Genomic DNA, 23,977 nt, shown 5'->3' on the forward strand with positions numbered 1-23,977 from the left:
TCTTGCATTGACCATTTGTAAGAGATGTGCATGAACACACCCTGGTGCTGTTGTGCTCATTTTCTTCTGTCCTTCGTCTTGCCTCATAAATTGCACCAACTTATGGCTTGCTGAAATAATCAAAAATCACATGTACTTTTTTTTCCTAAATGATCTTTAATATTTTAACAGGAAAAGTAGAGGTGTCAAGCAAAAGCAGATCATTCCCAAGGTAATCAGAAAATTTAGATTTCTCTTGGGTTTGGGCTTTGTTGCACTGTGAATTTCATTTTGATTGACACAGCTCACTTCAGAACTGTTTTATAGTGTAGGAAAGTTGTTTTATTTATCCTGACAAGCTCAAAAATACGTAAATGTTCACTTTAATAAGAATTGTTTAATTAGACCGGAGATGCCGTAAATGTATGATGTCACTTCCAAGTCAGGGAAGGCAAATGCAATGATTGTGTGATTCCCCTTGTTCACCTTACACTCTTGGGTTAGGGCAGTGGAACAATTTCACTCCTAAGAAGTGCTTTGGCCCTAAATAGAAATAATCATGAAATGTAACATGCCATTGAATGTGGAACTCTGGGTAGCTGGTTTCATTCTGAGTCGTTTCAGATAAATATTTCCCTTTTAGTTGAGAGACTTGCACTTTGTTGATTATGAAAACTTCCTTGTAGAACTTGCTGGATTCCAAATCTCTGAAGCTCATAATGAGCATGACGCTGCACGATCGGACTACGAAGTCCCTTTTGCACTTGCACAAGAAGAAGAAACCCCCCAGCATAAGTGCCCAGTTCCAGGTAGGGGACACACCTCAGGGAACAGGCCCTCCTGGGCTGATGTAGGCTGGTCTGGCTTGGAAGACCAAGTGGGTTTTATTCTTGGGATTTGTTTGAAGCGGAGTTTATTACTTGATTAAAGTCAGAGTACATTTTGAGATTGTCATTTATGCCATGAAATGTGTCAGTTTCTGTACTGATCATCCTAGTATGCAGATCTAGTGCTTCTGCTAGAGCATATGCAAACCCTGCTTTGAATTCTTTTGAGAAGAGCTAACAGCACATACCAAATACAGGGATGTGTGTGCAATATGGGAGAATCTGCTTGGATTTTGTATAGCCATCAGACCTGAAACAATCTGATTCTTAAGGCAGAAGCTGTCCTGCTGTCAAACACCACCAAAATGCTGATACCTGAAGAAAAACCTTTCTGAATGTTTCATTTCAGACTTCACTTAACAAGTTGCTGGAGACACTGGGCAGAGCTGAGCCATTCTTCATCCGCTGCATCCGCTCCAATGCAGAGAAGGTAAGGCTGCCTCAGAGCAGAGCTGGCTGCTGAGACCCAGGGCTTGAGCCTTGTAATCTCTTTATTTCAACTTGTTCACTGTCACTCTGTGTGCAGGTGAAAGTTAACCAAGGTGTGGAAGGAAAGTGTGCTGTCCCTATGACAGCAGTTGGGCTCCTCAGGCTCTCACTGGCTGTTTTCTGCTGTCTTTTACAGAAAGAGATGCTCTTTGATGAGAGCTTGGTGCTGCAGCAGTTACGGTACACGGGCATGCTGGAAACTGTGCGGATCAGGAGGTCTGGCTACAGTGCCAAATACACATTCCAGGTATGGTGGGAACTGCAAGAGGATTGTGCTTTCAGGAATATCTGCTCTCTGCGGAAAACACGTCTTGTGTGTCTCTTCATGTGAAGCTCATGACCACTTGGGATGAGCTGTGAAAATGCACTGCAGTTTTGAGAGAGCCTGCATGGTAAAAAGTTGTAGTTAAACTGTTGTGTGAGTCATCTGCCAGTAAATTCTTCCTGGTTGCATGAAGGAAAACATTCTGAGTGCAGTCAGTCAGTGCTGCACAATGCTGTCTCCATGTGGGAATTAGTTCTCTGTAAAACACTCTGTGTAGGTTTAGAGATCACGCACAGGTGATCTTTCCCATTAACACGAGGCTGACTGAAGCCTGCATTTTACATGGAAAAATAGCTCAGTTTGGAGTGAGAGATAAGTACTTTCAGTTCCCTGTAGCATAAGTGTCTTAAATAGATTTCTATTTTATAGCTAAAACACTAAACTTGGGAGTTGCCTTCTAACTTTGGTCTCTTGCTGTCTCTGCTTTTTACAGGAATTCATTGACCAGTTTCAGGTGTTACTCCCCAAAAATGCCAAAGCCTCCAAGGAAGACATTTGTGCTTATTTGAATAAACTAAAACTGAATGAAAACTACTATCAAATAGGGAAGACCAAGGTCTGTGAAACTTTCTGTAAGGCAATAAGAAACACTGATGTACACTGCAAAATTCAGTGCAATTCATTTACAGGTGTTACTCTTCTCTGCATTTTGTACCTAAATTGGCTATTTTAACTCTTGCAAGTGGTGACAGAGGTTATACTTGACTCCTTGGTTTTGATGCCAGCCTGGTTTCTTGACTACAGTACAAGTCCATGTTATATAGATACTGTCTGGGAAATCGTTGCTCTTGGCATTGTCAAACAGGTCAATGTTTTCATTTTAGAAGGGTTCTGTGATTTGAAGGCTGTAAGGATAGATGTAAGTTTTAGAATCCAAACTCTGAAATTTAAAAGGACTTCAATTTTTTGGGCAAGCTGTCAGCCAGTAAGTTTTGGTGCAGTGATACCAAACCATTATCTTAACCATTATCATCTTATATCTCCAGTGAGGGCTGACAGGCTCCTGTTAACTGCTTCTTGATGAACTTTAACTGAACAGGTTTTTATGAAGGAGGCTGAACGGCAGATACTACAGGATACACTACACAAAGAAGTGATCAGGAAAATCATCCTCCTTCAGAGCTGGCTCAGGATGGTTTTGGAAAGGAGACGCTTTCTCAGGATGCGGCAGGCGGCTGTTGTTTTACAGGTATCTCTGGGACTTGCCAACCTTATTTTCCTAACAAACAAACAAACTCTGTCATGTAACACTCCCCACCTTGAAGCAGCCCTCCCTTACTTCAGAAACCTCCCTTGCCAGGCATGCTGGCGCTCCCGCAGTGTCAGGATGGCTCTGCAGAGGAACAACGCTGCCATCGAGATCCAGGCGGCCTGGAGGCGGCACCGGCAGCGGAAACGCTTCCTGCAGCACAGGAGGAGAGTTTGTCTCCTGCAGGCCCTGGTCAGGGGGCACCTGCAGCGTAAGAGGTAAAGGGGAAGGAGCAGTGTGACATGAAAACATCCATTGAATCACCTGGCTTCACCTGCCAAGCTCAGTTTGTGTGATGGGTTGACTTAATAAACAACTTAATAAATTGTTGCCCAAGGAAGCTGTGGCTGCCCCTGGATCCCTAGAAGTGCCCAAGGCCAGGTTGGATGGGGCTTGGAACACCCTGGGATAGTGGAAGGTGTCCCTGCCTGTGGCAAGGGGATGGGAATGAGACGATCTTTAAGGTCCCTCCCAACCCAAACCATTCTGGGATTGTATGAACTTAAAGGTAGTTATTGCCATGTGATATTTCAGTCAGTATCAAGTGGTCAGTGGAGTGTGGACAGTGGGTAAGTGCTCACGACTTGAGCTTTATTCAGCTGAATTGCACTGATGCTGCCAGTCCTGACAAGCAGACTCCACTGGGACTGTAGGTGTACTTTGGGTCTTATTGCTATTTGGGCTGCATTTAAGCAGCTGGGGTTTTTTTTGACCTCTGGGCATTAAGGGTTTCATCTTAAAGTGTTTTCATCTTAAAAATGCATAACAGATACCAGAAAATGGTTCTGGAAAGGCAGACAGCTGAAGAAAAGCAGCGAGAAATGCAGGAAGATAAAGAGAAAGAGGATGATACGAGCAAGGATGAACAGAGCGAGCCAGCAGCAGATGAGCTGCCTGTGAAACATGAGTCAGAGCCGGATCAAGCTATTGAGGATCAAGATCAAGCTCAAAATGAACAAGCTGAAAACCTGAACTCATCTGAGAAAGCCACATTACCCCAGAAGAGCACAGTGGAGGGCTCAGAGAAAGTAACCAACAGCCGGGAGAAGCGGGAATCCCGTCGGCAGAGGGGGCTGGAACACAATGACTTGCAGAACAAACATGTGCTCCTGTCCTTTGAAGGACCATCTTCATTGTGCCACGAGGAGCAAACTGTTTCTGAAGAGGCCCTGGAAGCTGCTCCAGTGCCAGAGAAATCCACAACACAAGAAGATAATGTCCTTCAGGGAAGCAGCGAGGGAGAGAAAAGTCCAAGTGAAGAAAAAACTCTTTCAGACATTCCACCATCAAGTGAGGTAAAAGGAAGTGGTTCTGTTCCTGAGCAACCACCTGGATCAGAAACAGAGGGCACGGCAGCTGATAGAATGAAAACACAAAGAAATCAAAATAACCAAATAAAAGGCAGCCAAAGCTTTAACTGCCCTGAAAGGCCCACAGATCTTGCACTGAGTGTTCGTAGCACACTGTCTGCTACTGGCAGCTTTCAGAGTCCTGCTGACTGCTGGGCAGATAAAAGCAGGTGGCAGAAGGCATCCAAAGACCTGGACAGCCCCACTTCTTCTGCAATCCAGAGATATGTGGATGACCCAGAGAAGCTAAAGTACAAGAGAGAGAAGTGGAAAGGAAAGAGACAATCTGATGCTGGCCAGAATGATGTGCTGAGTCAGTCTTTGGATGGAAGGATACGTGTGGATAAGTCTCCTCAGGATCAGCTAGAGTAAGGGCAGCTTCCTTTTTTTTTGATTTATTTTACAGAAAACAAATATCTGTAATATCTAAAACAGAGAACTCCTGAGAGCCTGTACATTTGGGCCATGTTATGGGAGCAAATGGAGCTGTGAACAACTCCAGCTTTTCCTTGGCTCCCAGTCCTGCAGTGAATCTGTATGGGCAGAATGTTTGCAGAAGCTCACAAGAGATGCAAAGCCTGCCTGGCTGAATTAAATGGAAAGTCAGGGAATAGTGTCTGGAGTTTATTTTCATGTGTCTTTTACCCATTGGAAACAAGGTTTGTGTGACCTGCAGTTTGCAAGCATCATCCCTCTCATATGACAGGAAATCTGACATTCCCATGCTTTTTTACTTCTCCAGTACATTTTGCATTTAAAAGTGTATTGCAAGAGCTGATCAGGGTTCTGTCTCAGATGTAGTATTGATATGTGGGTTATTTAAAAAATGTGAAGAGTCCACAGATGTTATTAAAATATACTTATGTATTAAAATATACCCATCTTACTACAGGAAGAAGGGGAGTTCAGCTTCATTAAGTGACCTCTCAACACTGGCCCAGACTATTGCCATGAACCAGGTACTGATGCTATTGTGCATATTGTTTATAAATATTAAAGATTTGTGAATAATTGGCTGTAGTGTATTTCTGTGTTCCTTCAGGTTCATTTTTTTTTGGCTTGATATCCTTGAAAAACAATCACCAGCAAATATTATGCAGTATTTTGAAAACTTAATTTTTAGTAAATGGATCCTTGATCAAAGCATTAAATATACTTGGCTCTTGCATTAATAAGCTAATATCTATTGAGTAAAGTGTTTTGTCTTGATAGAGCAAACTTCACCATTCTGTTTTTTAAAGCCATTAAAGGATCTATGTCACTCAAAATGCAGTTTTTGACTCCTCCTCTCTCCTGTAGCAATCACCAGATCCAATTGAAGAAGAAAAAGGCAACAAGAAATACCCTGTGCAGAAGAAGCCCAGTGACCACTTCCCTACCTCAGACATGGCCATTCCTGTGCAGCCAGCGAGTCAGCAAGTGGATGCCAGGTACGGGTTGTGTGTGTGACTGGCCTGTCTTTGAGAAAATGAAAAAAAAAGATTTTCCATTGATATTTGGATTGGGCACCTTGAGACTGTGATTGTGGAGAGGCTACATGAGTGGCTGTGTCACTGCTTCATGTTGCTCTGAGCATGATATCTGACCCTGCTGAGGAACAGATTCTCTGCTTCTTGCATAACACTTTCTTTGAACTGGTTCTTTTTAAAATAAGAACCAACTTACAGCTCGGATCAAAGGTTCCTGTAGTGTAATACAACACCAAGAGAAAAGCTGAAGAACCCAGCAAGCATGTAATGCTGCTTCCCTGGTCTGCTGCAGCCTCTGGCATTCTGCAGTCCAGGGACTTCCTGAGCCAGAGCCGATGTTTTGGATATGTGAGGTGTTGTCTCTGTGTCTGCTGAAGGTAGTGCTCTGATCTTGTAAATACCAGGAAGTCCAGATGTGCTTTCACGTTGTCTTTCCTTTTTTTGTGCTGCTCAGTTTTTCTGCAGGCTGGGCCATAAATATTCCCCATAGTTGTGAATCCTGTTGTGGATTATTGTTAAGAGCCTGTTCTTGTAGCAGAGCCAGCTTCCATTACTAATGGGACAGACTTGTATCTGCTTTTGCATTCAGGTCTGCTTTCAAAAGCCCTTTGCGTAGACTTTTGGGGAAAAAGCCAGACAAGAAAATTGCAAAGGAGAGTTCTGATGTGATTGAGGAAGGAGATGGCCTCTCTCTCGTGTCTTGTGTCCTCTTTACAGACACAGGAGGAACCCAGAAAGTTTCTGAAGGTGAGTTTGGTGATTTAACCCTCAGCACGGTGCATCTTTTCTGTGAAAACAAATACTGCAGAATTCCCTCACCCTGCTTGAAAGTACGAATCCATTTCTTTGCCAGGTTCTTCGGGGCAGCCGGGCCGGCCCCAGGCCGGGGAGCGCCACGGGAAGGAGAGCAGCAAAGCAAAGAAGAACAGAACCATAAAGATCAGCAAGATCTCGAGCGTGTCCCAGAACTGGCGTGCGTCCATGGTCCGGGAGATTGCAAATGCCAATGAGCTGAAACACCTGGATGAGTTCCTCCTAAACAAGGTGAAAGGCTCTCAGCCATGATAAAATTCAAGTCTTTGTTCTCTCTTTGTGTGGAGTTTTAAAGCCTACTGTTCTAGGTGCAAGTTTGTGTTATAACGTAAGCAAAGGGGAATTGATTGGATGGTTTGACTGAGTTAGGTCTGTGTAAGGGCCCTTCCTATTCTTTTCTTCAAGTCTCTGAATGCATTATATTGCATTAAATACTCACAGCATTCATGTTAGTTCTTTGTTTACAAATGAGTGGGCAGCAGAAGTTGTATTAAAAAAAGCAAGAGTTGTAAGTAAAGACAGAGTTCTCTAAAGCCAAACTATGCGACTCTCCTATTTTGTATCATCAGCACAGTGCATTAAAAAAGTGTTGTTTTAAATAGTTGGAATGGTCGCAAATGACCAAGCCCAGCCACTGAAGCTTAACTCTGTTCAGATGTGCTTTTTTTAACAAAATCTGATGCAGATGTATTTTTTTCTAGATCAATGACTTACGCTCCCAGAAGTCTGGTGTTGAATGTTTGTTTTTTGAAGCCACAGAGAAGTTCAGAGGAAACATCAAGACCATGTACTCTGCTCCTGTAAGTAGTAAGTCTCAATAAAGCAAAGTTGGCAGGCAATAAATGAACTGAGTGTGCAGGTTAAAGGCTTGGCCTGCAGCTCTTCCACAAGGCAGTTCAGCAATTCTCAGCATAGAATTCAGAGCTGAATGTTAGACTCATTTTACAGTTCTGCTCTAATCTCAAGCAGCCTGCTTTGTTTTCCTTTTCTCATTCACTCAGCCGTAAATTTATTTTTAGAAATGGATGGATTTTGCTGTCTTCAGCCTCTTAATGCTGCTGTGTTTAAACACCAAAGAGAGGAGCCAACAGCTTTTTCAATATTCTTCTGACACTGCCTTGTCTCAGCCAAGTGCTGTTGGACAGTGCAGGAGGGAAGTGTGTTCACTTGTTTCTGTCATGGGCTGTTATCTTTGACTTTGATCATGGCTGTGCTTTTTCGCCTCTGAACTTAAAGATGTGAAAATATGAAACTGTCTCAACAGTATCAAAAACGAATTTTTTGACAAGTATTTTTCGTTCTTTAGAATGGACAAATCCATGTTGGCTACAAAGATCTGGTGGAAAATTACCAGCTCCTAGTTACAAACCTGGCCAAAAAAAGGGAAGAGAAAGAAGTCAAGCTGGTTTTGAATCTCTTTCTATCCCTTCTGGATGAATTCGTCAGAGGATATACAAAGAAAGAGGAACCTGAGCAGCCCAAGGTACAGAAGTTACTCTGTTACTGGTTTATGGGATGATGAAACATTGTTGTTCCCTTAACATAAGGGACCTGTGTTACCTCAGAAACCTTTTCCATGGCATTCTTCATTATTTGGGAAACACTTGCCATACACACATCATGTGTGTAACAAATTCTGTTTGCTGATACACCTTTTTGGAATTGTTAATTTTTTAACTTAATATTTTCAGAATCGGAAAGTGTGCATTTTCTTTGGTAAAAACATAGGAGTTCTCTGGAGGTTTGAGACTTGGAGTTGCTTTGTCATCAGGCAGTGAGCTCAGTTGGTTTTTAGGAAGTTGATAGTGTGAGCTCAGACAACCCTCAAATCAAGCTGAAGCTGCAGGATAGTGTCTCGAATGTCTGGAGGTGAAGTAAAGTCAAGGAAACTCAATAGGGAAAAAAAAAAAAGGACTGGAATGTCTGAATTTCAAAGACTAAGGCCAGTTTTGTTTTCCATTGCAGCAAACCAAAGCCCAGAAGAAGAAAAGAAAACAAGATCGTGCAGTAAGTGCTTTCTTTTTGCAATAATCCAAATCCTCAGGTGCACTCACAGAACACAAACACCCTTTGAAGAGCTTGATTTTGTACTTATGTTCTGGTTTGTTTTGCATGCTCATTCACTTACCTCTTTTATGAAGATGCGACAATATAAAACTGGTTTTTACAAACCAGAGAAATTGCTCATGCAGTGATAGGTGGTACTCAAGCATTTTCTTGTTTGTCCAGAAGGTCTTTTAGAGTCTAAAGGCTTTGTCAAGCATGGACTGTTTAAAAGAAAGCAACTACTAAATATTAATAACAAAACTATAGCTCTTGTATTGTACTGATGAACTTTAAGGCAGCAAGTCAATTATGAAATGTTCCAGCAAACCCAGCTGCCTTAAGGTAGGGTGAAATTCGGTTTCAGAGTGAAAATCTTTCAGCTGTAATTGTAAAATAAAAGTGGCAAATCTGAGATGGGGTAGATGTTTTTTTTAAAAACAATTATAATTTTTTAAAGGCAAAACAACTTCACTGGTTCCTTGCTGTCTCTCACCAGATTGAAGAGCACAACGGCCACGTGTTCACGAGCTACCAAGTGAGCATCCGGCAGTCGTGTGAGCACTGCTCCTCCTACATCTGGCCCATGGAGAAGGCCTGTCTGTGCAGTGGTGAGTGAACAGACCTCAGATGTGCAGAGTGCTTGTAGCCCTGGCTGCCACAGGTGGGCCTTGGTGGACAGGCCATATAGAAAGTGGGTAATTCAAGATACAAAGTGTTTCAGTGTGATTTGGATGCCTGTAACAATTGCTCCTTTCTCTAGTTTGCAAGCTGACTTGTCACAAGAAGTGCATGTCCAAAATCCAGAGCAGCTGTATCTCCTGTGGGAAAAAGGTAAGGCCCATGGATGTGGGATGGTGTTCTGTGGTACCATAAGTGGTGCATGCAAAATGCTGCCTTTATTTCTCAGTAAATGAACAGTGAATGTCCAGGCACTGAACAAAAATTGCTTAATCAGTTCCCTCCTCTGTCTGTATGTAATCAGAGAGGGGCCCTGCAATTGCAGAAACAGAGCATTCTCCTAAGAGGTGATGCTTGAGCTAATTTAGGAACCCTTCTCTCAGAGTGTGTGTGCAGTGTTGGACAAACTGATAAAGAAATCCTGCAGTGTGAACCGTAAAGGCTTTTTATTGCTGCAGCTCAGGAAATCTGCTTTATGATCAAAGGCGTGTAGCAAGCCAGAATAAAACACTCAGCTGTAGTCTCTGGAAGCATAAGGTAATTGTAGCAGGAAGCCGTGGCATCCTCTAGCTTGGGAACAGGAATTCACAGTGAGGTCACACCTGTATCACCTCCAGAGCGAGCAGGACGCAGAGCCCCGGCACTTCGGGGTGTGTGTGAGCGCCCTGACCAGCGAGAGGAACTCGGTCCCCGTGGTCATGGAGAAGTTGCTGGAGTACGTGGAGATGCACGGGCTCTACACAGAAGGCATCTACAGGAAATCAGGATCAGCAAATCGGATGAAGGAGCTGAAACAGTTGTTGCAGGAAGGTCAGGCAGTGTTTTCCACTCTTTGCATGATATCAGTTTTCCCTGCCATTCTCTTCTATCTGTAACTCTGTCACTTCTTAGTGTTTAAAAACCAGCTTTTTGCTGACTGTGCAGGCTATATTATTTTTGTTGGCTGACAAAAGCTGTTTAGTACCTTAAAATTACTATCTTTTGCCTTTTTTCCCTTTCTGAATTGCCATTTGGATTCAGTGAACAGGAGATTTGAATGTTTCTAATCTTATTTCTATGGGGTCTCATTGTGTGCATCAAAGAATTCAACTGCTCTAAATAAAACATTTCTTTACAGACCCAAACTCGGTGAAACTGGAGAATTACCCTATTCACACCATCACAGGGATCCTTAAGCAGTGGCTGAGGGAATTGCCAGACCCACTGATGACTTCAGCACAGTACAATGATTTTCTCAGAGCTGTAGGTAGGTTTTAAAACCATTCTTCAAACATTTCTTCTTTAACTCATTGTGTCCTTGGGAAAAGAAATTATTAGGGTGCTCATGCTGACTAAACAGCTCCTTCCAGTGCACTTACAGCAATGATTTTGGACATTTTACATAAAACACTTCTCAGGGAATTTCTCCTCTAGCTTACTTGATCTTGCTTCAAGATTCTTTTTTTACTTTTAATGTGTCACTTACAGCTGCTCTTTCTAAAAACTGAGTAAGCATGTGACTAAGTTTCCTTTCAGGCAGGGTTTTTCTTCTTGTTATTCTGAACCAGATCTGGATATACAGATACTTTAAATCCCTAGATTGTTTTAACTTCAGTGGGATTAAGGCACCTAGATAGTGCTGGAGGTCTTAGTATGTCACCTGATGATTGCTAACAGCAGCAGCATCTGAAAATGCAGGATAATTGCAGTGCCATGAGGGGTACTTTAACATTCAGTTATAACACTTGGTAAATGAAATGATAGTAAGGCTTACCAGAATTTAGGTATTTTTAGCTTTCCACTAGCCTTGCACAGCAATTACAATCTTGTGTTTTCTCCCTTTGCGCAGAACTGCCAGAGAAACAGGAGCAACTCTGTGCCATTTACAGTGTCCTGGAACAGCTCCCACAAGCAAATCATAATACCTTGGAACGACTCATCTTCCATCTTGTCAAGTAATGAGTTTAATTTCTTCATTTGTAGAGAAACTGTGATTCTGAATGCTTCTTGGAAGCTTCCTAAAGCGTTAAACACCTTCAGTGTCAGTATAGGGGATTGTGCTGCTGGTTTAGAAGTGAAAGAATTGAAGCTGGTAGTTGTGCTCACAAACAGGTGTGTGGTTACTTCTACCACCTGGTGTATTTGGATCAAACCAGGTAAGAACAACTTTGAAGACAAGGTAGATCTCAAATCCTTGGTGAATCATCTGAGCACCAGGATTTAGACAGAGGGGCTTGTAGAGAACTGAAGATGAACATACGCAAGTCCAGGTGCAGGAATAAATGGTGCTGGTAAAGGGGCTGCTCTTACCCAAGGAACCTGAGGATTTTCCAAGCAGCTCTCTGAACAGGGGCAAAAGGGATTTTTGAAGAGAAGACGCTGAATCACCAGACATACTTTTGAGAAGCTACCAGATTAGCTTAACCTGGGTGACTCCCTGATCCTTTGATACATGAAGTGTTGTCTACTTAGTAGGTATGAAATAATTCTAAAGTTTCTTTGGACTGCTGTACTTACTGAGTGTCCAAGAGGCCTCCTTACTTGTTATTTGGGAACTCTGGCAAGGTGTGATCACGGTGTTTGTTTTCTAGCAAGGTCTGCTTAAAATCTCTTTCCCTGGATGTTGAATTTCAGAGTGGCTTTGATAGAAGATGTGAACCGCATGTCCCCCAACGCCTTGGCCATCGTGTTTGCTCCGTGCCTCTTGCGCTGTCCTGATACCTCTGACCCCTTGACCAGCATGAAGGATGTTTCAAAAACAACCATGTAAGTTTTGGCAGAATGCTGAGAAACAGTGTTTTGGAATGGGATGGAAGGTCAGTACCACTGCCTGTGTTTGTTACAACTTTATTCGGATCAAACTGTGAAACTGAGGTTCAAGAGATGTTGAATTCTAGCTCTGCCAGTGCTGCCAGTTTATACACCCCTCTCAGACCTTCCACCTGTCTCCATTTTACTAAGCATAAAGTAGGATGATCTATAAGTCTTAAATATCAGGTTTGTGTTTTTACATCAAGATAATCTTTTGGGGGGCTTGTACGCTAATCATCTATTTTGCTGAGATACAAGGCATAATAAACAATATGATATAGAATTAAGCTGTCTCCTGCATACTTGGAACCCCCTGATGATCTCTTCTGCATTGTTCCTTGAATTGAAGAAGGTTCTGTCCTTGACCCTCTCTGTTTTCCTCACCCTCCAGCAACTCTGGCTTTGAGAGCCCCTCACCATCCTCACTGCATGGCTGGCCTTGCCTCTGCCTCCAATGAAAACAGAGTTTGAAAAATGACAGCTTTTTGTAACTTCTTACTGACCCCCGGGGCCACAGAGGTGGAGAAGGGCAGTTGCAGGCTCGTTGTGTCTCTGCCAGCCTGTGCCAGCACAGGGACAACAGGTAGAAGCAGCAGGAGCTGTTGGCAGCCGTGGTAATGTGTGCTCACCACTGTGTACAGCCAGCATGGGAGGCTCTGGTTATCCCAGGAGGAACATGTGCCATTAGCTGTCACCATTACCTGTCCTGTTGTGCCTGCTGTGTTGGACTCTTCACCCCGTTACCTGTGCTGCCTGTGAGGGATGGGCTGGGACACTGTGGTCACACTCCAGCCACGTGTGTGTGACAAACACCCCCAGGCCAGGAGCAGCACCTCATCCCACCGTGGTTGTTTCAGAACTTTTGCGGTATGAGGCAGCTGAATAAGCTGTTGCCTTTCTCACAGGTGTGTAGAGATGCTCATAAAGGAACAGATAAGGAAGTACAAGATAAAAATGGAAGAAATCAATCAGCTGGAAGCAGCAGAGAGCTTCGCTGTCCGACGGCTCTCGTTGCTTCGGCAGAACACGGTAAGTGTTGAAATAAAACACCAACTTCTTGGGGAGGGAGTGCTACTTACCCTGTCCATCCATTCAGTAAGTCAAAAATCAATTGGAAAAAAACAACTGCCCAAAGCTGTAGGTAGGAGCTAAATATACAGCTGCACCGAAGTTCTGATAAATAAGGGTACAGGGGTGGGAATCTGCTTTTGTACTGGTCAAAATCTATTCCCATATAATTTTGGCAGGGGAACTGAGAGTGTCTGACATGGCGAAGGAGTTCCTTCACTCCAGAGATGGCTGGTGTGCAAAAATATGCTGTGTTCTAGTAGGGCAAATACACTTAATTCTTTGTTTTTGTTGTACTGATTAATACAAACCAAACTGTGTGTGATCAGAGGCTGCATATAGTGAATTTGGTCTCATTTCTCTCTAGCTCTGGCCTATAAAACTTGGGTTCTCTTCCCCTTATGAGGGGAAACTGGTATGTACAACTGCCTGGCTCCAGTGCATGAGTTTTTCTTATGGTACTATTGCATGACTAAAATACTTACACGGGCTGTAACTCAGTTTTAAACACTCTTTTGATCAATCAAGACTGCATGTACTGGTGCAACTTCCTCCCCAGACTGCATGCAGGACTGTTTGCCTGTTCTGTCATCACCTGGTATTTTATAGACACTGTATGTAACTTACATTGGATGTAACAATATTTCTTATAAGGGACTACTAAAACTAAGCTGAGCCTGACAGATCAAAGAAAGGTAATAAAATCTTGGAAATCAGGTGAGCAGGAAATTTCCTCTTACTTTTTGAAACATTTGTATGGATAACTAACAGCTCTTCATCAATTCCATCAGCCTCTCCTTTGACTTATTTGTCTACCACTCTGAAACTTGCAGACTGGTGTAGCTGCTTGTGACTGACAAGTGTTACATGTGAATCTGTCTTGCAGAGTAAAAGCTCTCAGGTCAAAGGAAATGACAGTGGCACCTCAGAGCTGGACTCGGTGCGTGAAGAGGAGGACGTTTGTGAAGCCGATAACCGGGAGAAGGAGATTCTCATCGATCGCATACAGTCAATAAAAGAAGAAAAGTAAGTCCCCCTTTACCTGGGTAGGCTGTGCCCTTTGCACTTGGAGGCAACACAGGTAGTAAAGCAGGATACCTTTTGTCCAAAAAGATCTAATTCTATTCTGTAGGCCTTTATGAGGGGAAAAAGGAAAATACAAAGCACTAGCTGAGAGAAAATACCATCAACATTATTATTATTTAATGACTACGTGCTTTACCTCTGAACATGAGCTGCATAAAGTTGCTTGTGCCAGAGGTGCTGTCCCAGCTGAGTGCTGCAGCCTTTGTTTGATGCAGGGAGGACATCACTTACCGCCTACCTGAGCTCGATCAGCGAGGCTCCGACGAGGAAAACGTGGACTCGGAGACCTCTGCGAGCACAGAGAGCCTGCTGGAGGACAAACCAGGCCGGATGGATACCGAAGGTCAGTATTAAGGTAGTATGTGCTTTTTTTTTATTCTACATCTTTCAGTGCATACAGCCAGGTGACCAAACATTGTCTGGTCATAGTGGCTCGTATCGAGTTACGTTTTAGGCCTGCTATCAGTCTCTAAGTATCTTGTTTCTTTAAAGCAATTATTGGATTACACTGCCGTGCTCAGAGCTCCAGCGTGCCTGCCAAAGACATTTGCAAAGTGCCTTCTCTCCCCCAAACCTCTTCAAATTCTTACTCTGCATCCCTGGCTTCAAGGCGCAGATACTCCTTAACACTGTCCAAGATTAAAGTGCCCCGTCGAACTCCAGTGATGCCAACAGCAAACATAAAACTTCCTCCCGGGATGTTCAAATGTACAGAATCCCAGGATGAGGTTTTCCCTAAGGAAGAGTCTCAGATGGTGCAACGGAGAGAGCAGCCAGCAAGGCGGACTGACAGCATCCACTCGGTGTACATTGCACAAGGGTCTGCACTGGCCCACGCTCAGGAACTCGTGGATGAATACGAACCAACAGCAAAACTCAAACGCAGGTTCTCAGACCCTTACTCTCACATTCCCTGTGTGGAGAAGTGAAATTCTTCAGCTCTCTGGACTCGAAGTTGACCACAGCTTTGGCTTTAACCCTTTGAAGGCTGTGAACTTGTTCATGGTCTTTTAAGTGGCTGCTGGGAAGGCAGCCTGGAAATGTACAGTACTGTAAGGGTTAAGCAAGGTTGTTGAAAGCAAATACTCTCCACTTTAAATTAAAACCTTGCAAAGAAAGTAAAACTTAATGTTGAATAAATACATGGGTTGAGTGTACAGGAAACAAGCCCCCCCATTCCGCTGCTGTGCCTTTCCCATTTGCCTTACAATGGACTCTCATGGGACCAAGAGTGAGTTTAGGTCAATGTGTGTTGCCTTAATTTTTTGTATGATTTTATGACAATTTTCTCTGTGGTTTACGGAACTGTTAATGTGGTAATAGCCTTAACTGAGACCAATATGTATAAAAACGTTTATTAAAACATTGCACTTTTAAAAAATACGTCTGGTAGTTTATCGATGTTTGTCTAACAAGCAACTTATTCCGAAGGAAGCCTTTACTCGGGTTACTGTTTTTATGAAGTACTGATAAAGGACGGGGAAAGGGGAAGCACAAAGGAGGCTCACGCGGGGGAGGCTTTTGGTGCTATTGGAGCAAAGCCGGAGCTCCCGTGCTGGGTGTGCTGTGCGGAGCCGCCTCACCTCTGTGCGCGGACACACCTGAGGGCGAGGTGCGATTCCCCATCAGCGCCTTGAAGCCGCGGCCGTGCCTCGGCCCCTCACGGCGCTGCGCCACGTTGGAGTGAGGGAAGAGCTCAGCTCGGCCACATCAGCCGCCACAACCCTGTCCCAGCGGCCCCGAGCCGCAGCCGCCTCTGTGCCCGTGTGCGGGGGTTGGCTTTGGGGTGCTTTCGGGGTGGTTTTTTTATTTTAAATAAACCGGGGCTGTTACGGCCCGCCCGGCGCTTCTCGCCCCTCCCCGCGCCCCGCCCCAAGATGGCGCGCAGCGCTGAGGCGAGTTCCGGTGCCGCCATGGCCGCGACGCGGCTGGAGCTGAACCTGATGCGGCTCCTGAGCCGGTGCGAGGCGCTGGCGGCGGAGCGGCGGGACCCTGAGGAGTGGCGGCTGGAGAAGGTGAGGCCGCCGCGCCCCTCCCGCCCCTCTGCCCGCAGCACCGCGTCCGGCCCCTCAGTAACCAAGACGGGGAGCGCTGTGGTGTTAAACCCGCAGCCTTTGCCAGACAGGGTATTTCTCCTTAATGCTGTCGCTTAAAGTCTTGTTTTTTGCCCTCAGTATGTGGCTGCTCTGGAGGACATGCTCCGGGAGCTGAAGAAGCAGTCCAGGTGAGCGCTCTGAGCCCCTGGGTGCCCGATGTGGGTTTGTGCTTCAGCGGAAACGGCTTCAGGTTGTGCCAGGGGAGGTTTAGGTTGAATACCAGGAAAAATTCGTTCATTGAAAGAGTGGTTAAGCATTGAAACGGGCTGCCCGGGGAAGTGGGGGAGTCACCGTCACTGCAAGTGTTCAGAAAGAGAGCAGATGTGGCACTTTGAAATATGGTTTAGTGGAAATGGGGGGATTCAGTCGAAGATTGGACTTGATGATGTTGGAGGTCCTTTCCAACGTTAATGACACTGTGATTCGGTAATATCGTACATGTAAGTCAGCCATAACCCACAAACACCGTGGCAGTGTGTATGCTTCCCTGTGGAAATACCTGTGCCCCGAGCCCTCCCTGCCTTGGAAAAGGTGATTTTCAGATGGTTGCAAGTGTATTCCCAACCTGAGGCTATTTCTGCTTTTTCAAAGAACCATGTGGGGTTTTTAAAAAATTTTATTTGGAAAGTAGAACAGTAGAAAATGCTGGTAACTTTTAGCTTTCATCTTGCTACCTTTCAATTCCAATAGCAAGCCAGCCCCCGAACTGCTGAATGAATACTCTCGCAAAGTGGACTTCCTAAAGGGACTCCTAGAAGCTGAAAAATTGGTAAGATCTACTAGTTCAGCTTGAGAAGACTTCAGTATTCTCTGTTTATATTCACCTATTGCCTGGTTCCTATGTTTACTTTTATCTTGCATCTCAAAATAACAGTTGTTAAAATCTTATTAGCCAGTCTTTGTGAAAACTTGAATAAATATGTTGGATTCATATTTTGTTAAAAGGAGGTATTGCATGAAACTTCTTTTCAAAATCAAAGTACACTTTTGCCTACATCTTTCTCGCTCCTTTGCTGTGAGATGTAAAGGCAGGTACTGTCCCTCAGGCCTGACACTGCTCTTGGATGGTCCCAGGTGCACCTGGAGAGCTGTGAAATGCCAATAAGATGGGTTTTAGTCAGTGGGGTGCAGTCAGTGCTGCTGTTCAGGCTGATTCACTGTTGAGAAGCAGCTGTGGGATTGCATCCCCATCCTTGTGGGTCACACCTAGGTGCTTCTTACTGCAGAACGTGATATCCATGACTGTTCATTGCTTCTTCCCATTCCCAGTCTTCATCAATGGAAAAGGCTCTGGCAAACCAGTTCCTGGCCCCTGGGCGTACCCCTACGACAGCCAAGGAGAGAACCCCAGCCACCAAAACCGTCCATCTGCAGACCAAGGCGCGGTGCACGGGCCAGATGAGGAGTGAGCTGCTTGGCACAGTATGTTCAGTGCTGCTTCTGCTTTGCTGCTGCTTTACAGATTGTCCTGGTTGTGTTCAGCTGCCCTGGGTGGCTGTGTTTGAGAAGTGTCCCAGGCTGGGTAGGGAGTCACGTCTTTATCTCTAAATCCCGGGCGCTGGCACTCTGCCAGGCCTGCAGGGCTGTCCTTTATCACTGACCCTTTGTAATCTGCTGTTTTGGTTCTCTTTCTCCTCCCAGGACTCCCTGGCTACTGATGGTAAGTTTGATCTGTTGTTTCTTCTGACCGTAGTCAACCTGAGTCTTGCAGGGAGGGGAAGAGGGAGGTCAGGTGTTCAAGATTTCCCGAAGTGTACTTTTAATTTAGTGGTTCACTTCTTTTCAAGACAGTAGATTTAAAAAAAAAAACTAAACCAAAAGCCCTGACAGATGAAAGCATAAGTGTTGTTATCAATGGTGGGAGGGACTTGCAGGAACCTCTTTTTGCAGCATTCATGCAAAAACAGACATTCTAATTACAGAATTAGCAGGGACAATTTATTGTTGCTCCTTCTGCTCTGAGCAGATCATGTGATTCTGGGTGCTTTGAGTAGGTGTTGTTCAGTTCCTCTGGAATACACGGCCATGTTATTCACGTAGGGAGCTGGGAGGAATTAATTTGAGGTTTCCATGGCTACCGGTAGAGCAGCTGGAGCTGGGCCAATCTAACGTGTCCTGAAAGAACACCGAGACACATGGGCTGAAACCCTGCCCTCAGGGATATGATTCAGCTGGGGTTTTTCCTCTCTTTTGATGCTGGATGTCCTCTTTTCCCTGCAGAAAGCAGGTAGGCCTTTGACACCCATATTCCTTGGGATAGAGGCTAAGTAGGATTTGGATATCCAAAAATCCCTTACAGGAGACTTGTTTTTTCAGCCTATGATTGCTTAGGAATTTATAACATGCTAAACACTTTTTTTTTTTTTTTTTTCAGATTCTGAGGAGTTGAGCATAAGGAAACGAAAGTAAGTCAAAATTTCTCATTCCAGTGCTCAGTGTTTTGGGAACTATTTTCCCAATGACCTTTAAATCCCAGATATGCTTTAAATTGGATGAAGTGTCTGCTGGTAGAAACTAAAATATAATGGCTTCACTGACTTAATGTACCTTGTTGTCTTGTAGAGATGTAAAACCTGGGGAAAACTTGTGAGATTGACCCACAAGGAAGTGTAAATCCCTTTTTTCCCCTTGTGCTCTTGCAGAGGCCTCGCATCAGACGAGAAGCAGTCAGCAGTGGAGCTGGATGCTGTGCTGCAGCACCACCAGGACATGCAGGAGAAGCTGGCTGAGGAAATGCTCAGCTTGGCTCGAAGCCTCAAAAACAACACTCTGGCTGCTCAGAACGTGATCAAACAGGACAACCAGGTAGCGCATGTTGAGCTGTGACCCCTTGGTTTTGCAACCCACAGGGTTCAAGTGCTGATGTGTGAAATCCTGTAGCTCGATTCCAGGTGGGATTGGACTGGGGAGACTCGGGGAAATACCTCTCTGCAGTTGAATCTTTTCTCTGTTAGAGGAAGCTGCCAGAATTGGCAGCTCTGAGCCTGACACTGTTTGCTCTCTTTGCTCCACAGACACTGTCACACTCCCTCAGGATGGCAGACCAGAGTTTCGAGAAGCTCAAGGATGAGTCTGACCGCCTGGAACAGCACGCCAAGAAATCCGTTGACTGGCTGCTTTGGATAATGTTAATTGTAGTTTGTTTTATATTCATCAGCATGATTCTCTTCATCAGGATTTTCCCCAAACTGAAATGATTCTGTTTCATTTTATTCAAAGCTGCCTGCAGTGCAGAGGGAAAGCTCAGCTGGTGTGAGAACTGTCACGGTCAGTGTCCTTAAAGAGGCTGTCCAAGGTCTACCTTGCATCTCCTCCTTGTGCAGGCAGTGGAGGGTTTCCTGGGGAAGGCTTTCCACTCTTGGATACTTGTTTACTTGGTGACTATTGTTGCCTCTTGAGGGGAGAGCTGAGGTAACAATGAGAATTTACACTGAGCTGCTAACAAGTTCTTTAGTGGATAAATACAGTCATTTTTAATGTGGTTGTGACAAATGTTATGACTCCTAAAAGGTGTTTAGTCAATACAAATTTAAATAACAGTTGAAGTCTTACACTCTTTCCTGTCTTCACAGCTTTTCTGTACTGACCTAGCAGCTTGCTGCCAACAGGATGTTTAATTAATATTTAATTTCAGTTCTGTACATACACAGCTGCAGGTGTAGGAAGAGAATTCTGCTGTTCAGGTGCTTGCCTGGCTCAGATTCAGAGTATCAACAGGTAAAACTCTTCTCAGGCTCACCTTTTTCCCAGATGGGTATTTGGGACTTTACAATCTTCTGCAGTTTAGACTTATTACAGAACTGGAGTGCTTTTTGTGCGGTGTTTGTTTTCCTTTTTTATGTGCAAATGTTCTCACTTCTCATTGTTGTGTTGATGCCGTTGCATGAAGGAAACACCGTGACCCTGCCCCTTAGAACTGTACACACAGTGCTGCAGGTGGCACAGACCTCACCTGTGCAAACATGTTTGCACTGTAAGATGAGGGCAAAGGAAGGTGCTGTCTTCAAGATGGAAATAATTATTTAAAAAATATTCAGCCTTTCTTTTTGAGCAAATTATTCGTGTTAAGTGTTGTCTTAAGAGTTCACTAAAACAAAACAGAGAAAAAATAAACTAATACTTTTAAAACAGTGCTGCTGCTAGAAAAACCTGGAGACTTCAGTAAAGCAGGTTTTGTGTGACAGCCTGAGAGTCTTTGTAGGTGCTTGTGATAAGCTGAAAGCAAACCCTTCTGTTTTCAGCATCCCTGCTGGTGTTTGTGGAGCTGTACTCTGGAAAGTGATCGTGTTCAGCAGGTGACCCTGGCTGTGCTTTGGTTTGGAACCAAACCATGGGCTGTGCCAGGCCTGGCTGCTGACCCCAGCACCCACAGGCCTGAGGAAGGTGGGGGAAGAGCTGTTTGTCACAACTGGGTTCTTTAGGAAAATCCAGCTTTGCTTTGAACACATCCCAAAGCACCAGGCTCTGTGTCAGAGCTGTGCTCTCTTCTGTACAAACCCATCTCTGGTGATGAAGACAGTTAACATTTTTTACACAAAGAATTTTGGTTCATTTAACAGGATGTCTGCAATTTAGTGTGCCACTCACTTATGGATTAGCAAAAAAATAATTATATTATGGGGTACAGCTTTTAATTCCAGCTACTCAGATATCTGTGATATGCTCCTTCTGCTCAAACTTGGTACTTACCTTGAACTTTTTAGGAATTTATAGTTGTAGCAATCCATTTATGGACATTTCTACTTTTCCCACTTGTTTTTCTTCAGCTGTATGTAATGTTTGACGTTTCACTGTGCTTCATTAGTCAATGCTGTGTCACCAAATTATTTTTCAATTCTAATTGTTTACTACTTTCCCTGGAGGCATTTCAGTGCCGAGCTCTTCGCTTAGAGGCTGAATGTGGTGCTGGAATGGTTTTTGTGTGTGAGATTTTGGGATGCAGCAGTAATGCTTCGTTGTCCATAACCTTTTCCTCTTTATTAGTTGAAATAAATTATTTTTTCCTAGCTTACAAAAGATTTGGCGCATCATTGCAGACAAGTTTGAAACTGAATTTTGCTATCAGCAAAATGGGTTGCCTATAACTTTTTGGCACTTACAAATTAGGAAATTTTCAATTGGAAAGACATGAAAGGGAACTGCTAGTGATAGCTTGTCTCCTAGAAAACATCTACCCCTCCAAGTCACAGCAGTTGATTTACAAAGAAGCCTGCATGGAGTGAGTTCAGAAACCACTTAACTTTTGACCATTGACATTTCGTGGGTGTTTGTTACTTTGAATGAACGGCCAGGATTGAACCCTGTAACACCTTTTGTTATCACCAGTGGCCGTTGAGCACTGAGCCTCTGTTTCCTGGGGGTTCTCTCCCAGGTGGAAGAATGTTCCATCCTCCCCCGACCCAACGGATCCCCTGCCTCAGCTGCCAGCAACTCTGCACACAAAGGCTCTGTTGTTGTCTTTGCTTTTCTCGAGATCATTTAGCAATTGGAGTCATTCAACACCACTTTGAAGGTGGGAGCTGGTGCTATTTAGAATAAACAATGACTCAGGGCTTTGTGACATTTCCCAGATGAACGACAGTTTTTATTTTTGACTAACCTGGGGGGGGGGATGCTCTGCTGCTCCAGCCCTCAGCTCCACTTCGTGGCACAGGGCTCCGATGTGCAGCTCTCTACAGAATAACATCATGTATAGAAATCGCCTTCTATGAGAGTTGCTTAACTTTCCCAAAAGCTTGGGAAATCCAGATGGGGAGATGTTTATCAGGCACAGGGCTGGGCCTTGCTTGGCTTCTTGGCAGACTACCTACTTTGAGACAGCAAAGAAAATTAAACCAAAAATCTTCTGGAGGCTTGGGTCATGTCAGGCCAGTGGATGCACCGATTCAGAGTCTGGCAGCAGCAGTGACTAGGTCAGTCTAAGCTTTTCTGGCAAACACCGTTGGTGGCAGAGACTCCGTGTGTTAAAATGCTCAGTGTTTAAGCAGTGTCCTCATCACAGCCAGATGGAATGTGCTGGAAGGATTGTTTACAGGCTGTTGGTGAGGGTGCAGAGTGGCAGGAGCAGAACACTGGGTACGATGACTCCTGTGGCTGGGCAGTCCCAGGTTTTGGGCACGTGTTCCCTTGGGTTTTCTTTGCAGTTTGTGCATCAGACTTGAGAGGCTGTGAACAGCTTCCCCAAACTGGCAGCACTTCTGCCAAAAGGGAATATCCTGTAAAGAGTGAAAAGGAGGGAGTGGGCAGAGCAGGCTTCTGCTCCTGACTGTTCCCTGTGTGACACCAAGCATCACCTCCCTTCTCGTTTGTCTGCTGTAAACTTGCCATGAAACCTCAGAATCGGGTCTTATGATTTGTAGTTGCAACCTAGACTCTTATGAAAGAAATTCCTCCTTGTGAGGGTGGTGAGGCCCTGGCACAGGGTGCCCAGAGCAGCTGGGGCTGCCCCTGGATCCCTGGCAGTGCTCAAGGCCAGGTTGGACGGGACTTGGAGCAGCCTGGGACAGTGGGAGGTGTCCCTGCCCATGGCAGGGGGTGGCACTGGATGGGCTTTTAAGATCCTTCCAACCCAAACCATTCTGTGAGTCTATGAATAATAAAAACCGTAATGACAGTGCTGTAGCAGCTCAGAGCAGGTACTCAAATGTCTGCAGCAGAATTCCTGATGTAATTCCAAAGTCCCAGCACCTGGCATGGGGCTGGCTGGGAGCTCCTGTCCTGACCTGCCCCACTGCTGGGAATCCGTGTGCACTCGCCGTGTGTCCCACTGAACGAGAGTGACATTAAACCCCAAGGGCGCTAAATCAATACCACCTGTCACATGATGCCACCGTGACATTCCTGGCACGAGCGCTCCCTCTAATAGGGGCTGGAAGTGGGAAGCAGCAGCAGTTAGTGAATAATGGATCAGATACGCCTGATCTGTAACATTTACAGAGGGAGGGCGTGTCTCCCAGCGACAGAACAAACCGGTTATCAAACGGGAACTGGGAGTTCTGGCTCGTCCAAAACGCAAGCAGCGCAGAGCACAGAGCTGGGGTTTGTGAACCCCTGGTGCTGCCCAGATCACCAGTGCTCCCTCCAAATTAGCCTCTGGATCAACAAAACCAGGCATTAGTGTCAGGAAATAACCAAAGAAGGAGGAGCTGGGGGTGAGCTGTGGATCAGAACCGGTGTAGCTGGTGGCTGGGCTGGAAGCCGGCATGGCCATGCTGGGGGCAGTGACGCGGCTGCGGCCGCTGCCCTGCACGCGGTGGCTGATGGAGAACAGCGTGCCTGGCAGCAGCTTGTGCAAAACACACCTGGGGCTGGCTGAGGCGAGCAGCAGAAGCTGTCGAGAAGGATGGAGGGCGAGGAGGCTCAGGGGGCCGAAGGCCACATCTGTCTGGCTGTCTCACATCTGGGCCCTGCTCGCCAGACTCAGGTTGGGAACGCTGACAGTACTTTGGTTCTTTCAAGTTGAAAACTTTGATGCTGGATTAGAACAAAAGTATTCTGACAAGGAACTGAAAGTAACTCGAATATTGCATCTGCCTCTGTGACATCCAAAGCTCAAACTGCACAAAACCAGAAACTGGACAAAGAAAGCTAAAGTGACATTTAGGCATTAAGTGACACAGGCAGTGCTGCAGTTGGCCATGGAGAGCTGGAATT

At 45.0% G+C, this 23,977-nt stretch overlaps 2 protein-coding genes across 15 annotated transcripts in view; both read left to right on the plus strand.

Moving 5' to 3' along the window:
- The window catches only part of MYO9B (myosin IXB), a 41,775-nt gene extending 26,164 nt beyond the window's left edge, over nt 1–15,611 (plus strand). For 10 of the 14 annotated variants that reach the window (XM_042041675.1, XM_042041761.1, XM_042041581.1 and 7 more), the window contains 26 exons: nt 172–211; nt 666–788; nt 1,216–1,296; nt 1,492–1,602; nt 2,114–2,236; nt 2,720–2,869; nt 2,981–3,147; nt 3,699–4,646; nt 5,171–5,237; nt 5,578–5,708; nt 6,337–6,494; nt 6,601–6,791; nt 7,262–7,360; nt 7,867–8,043; nt 8,526–8,567; nt 9,103–9,214; nt 9,367–9,437; nt 9,902–10,094; nt 10,402–10,530; nt 11,113–11,218; nt 11,898–12,029; nt 12,980–13,103; nt 13,510–13,557; nt 14,029–14,168; nt 14,444–14,571; nt 14,721–15,611. In XM_042041675.1, coding sequence (XP_041897609.1) covers nt 172–211; nt 666–788; nt 1,216–1,296; nt 1,492–1,602; nt 2,114–2,236; nt 2,720–2,869; nt 2,981–3,147; nt 3,699–4,646; nt 5,171–5,237; nt 5,578–5,708; nt 6,337–6,494; nt 6,601–6,791; nt 7,262–7,360; nt 7,867–8,043; nt 8,526–8,567; nt 9,103–9,214; nt 9,367–9,437; nt 9,902–10,094; nt 10,402–10,530; nt 11,113–11,218; nt 11,898–12,029; nt 12,980–13,103; nt 13,510–13,557; nt 14,029–14,168; nt 14,444–14,571; nt 14,721–15,157 — 4,228 coding nt within the window. In that variant the 3' untranslated portion in view covers nt 15,158–15,611. Of the gene's footprint in view, nt 1–171; nt 212–665; nt 789–1,215; nt 1,297–1,491; nt 1,603–2,113; nt 2,237–2,719; nt 2,870–2,980; nt 3,148–3,698; nt 4,647–5,170; nt 5,238–5,577; nt 5,709–6,336; nt 6,495–6,600; nt 6,792–7,261; nt 7,361–7,866; nt 8,044–8,525; nt 8,568–9,102; nt 9,215–9,366; nt 9,438–9,901; nt 10,095–10,401; nt 10,531–11,112; nt 11,219–11,897; nt 12,030–12,979; nt 13,104–13,509; nt 13,558–14,028; nt 14,169–14,443; nt 14,584–14,720 lie in introns of all 14 variants that reach the window. The other 4 variants (XM_042042021.1, XM_042042431.1, XM_042042599.1 and 1 more) reach the window with 3 other exon arrangements.
- A 475-nt stretch (nt 15,612–16,086) lies between these two features.
- On the plus strand, nt 16,087–21,335 carry USE1 (unconventional SNARE in the ER 1). The gene is made up of 8 exons (XM_042042806.1): nt 16,087–16,243; nt 16,403–16,452; nt 17,015–17,093; nt 17,594–17,746; nt 17,966–17,984; nt 18,699–18,729; nt 18,967–19,129; nt 19,339–21,335. Exons 1-8 carry the CDS (start codon nt 16,106–16,108, stop codon nt 19,519–19,521), a joined length of 816 nt encoding a protein of 271 aa, XP_041898740.1. The 5' UTR covers nt 16,087–16,105; the 3' UTR covers nt 19,522–21,335.
- The last annotated feature ends 2,642 nt before the right edge of the window (nt 21,336–23,977 follow it).

The sequence above is a fragment of the Corvus kubaryi genome, unplaced genomic scaffold (assembly GCF_017639235.1).
Source record: "Corvus kubaryi isolate FWS band 111438036 unplaced genomic scaffold, C.kubaryi_AGA036_p1.0 121, whole genome shotgun sequence".
Taxonomy (NCBI): Eukaryota; Metazoa; Chordata; class Aves; order Passeriformes; family Corvidae; genus Corvus; species Corvus kubaryi.

Coding starts and splice junctions, on each gene's coding strand:
- USE1 (XM_042042806.1), top strand. CDS start 16,106: ATGGCGCGCAGCGCTGAGGCGAGTTCCGGTGCCGCCATGGCCGCGACG. Junction 16,453..17,014: donor GAGCTGAAGAAGCAGTCCAG/GTGAGCGCTCTG, acceptor CAATTCCAATAG/CAAGCCAGCCCCCGAACTGC. Junction 17,094..17,593: donor TCCTAGAAGCTGAAAAATTG/GTAAGATCTACT, acceptor TCCCATTCCCAG/TCTTCATCAATGGAAAAGGC.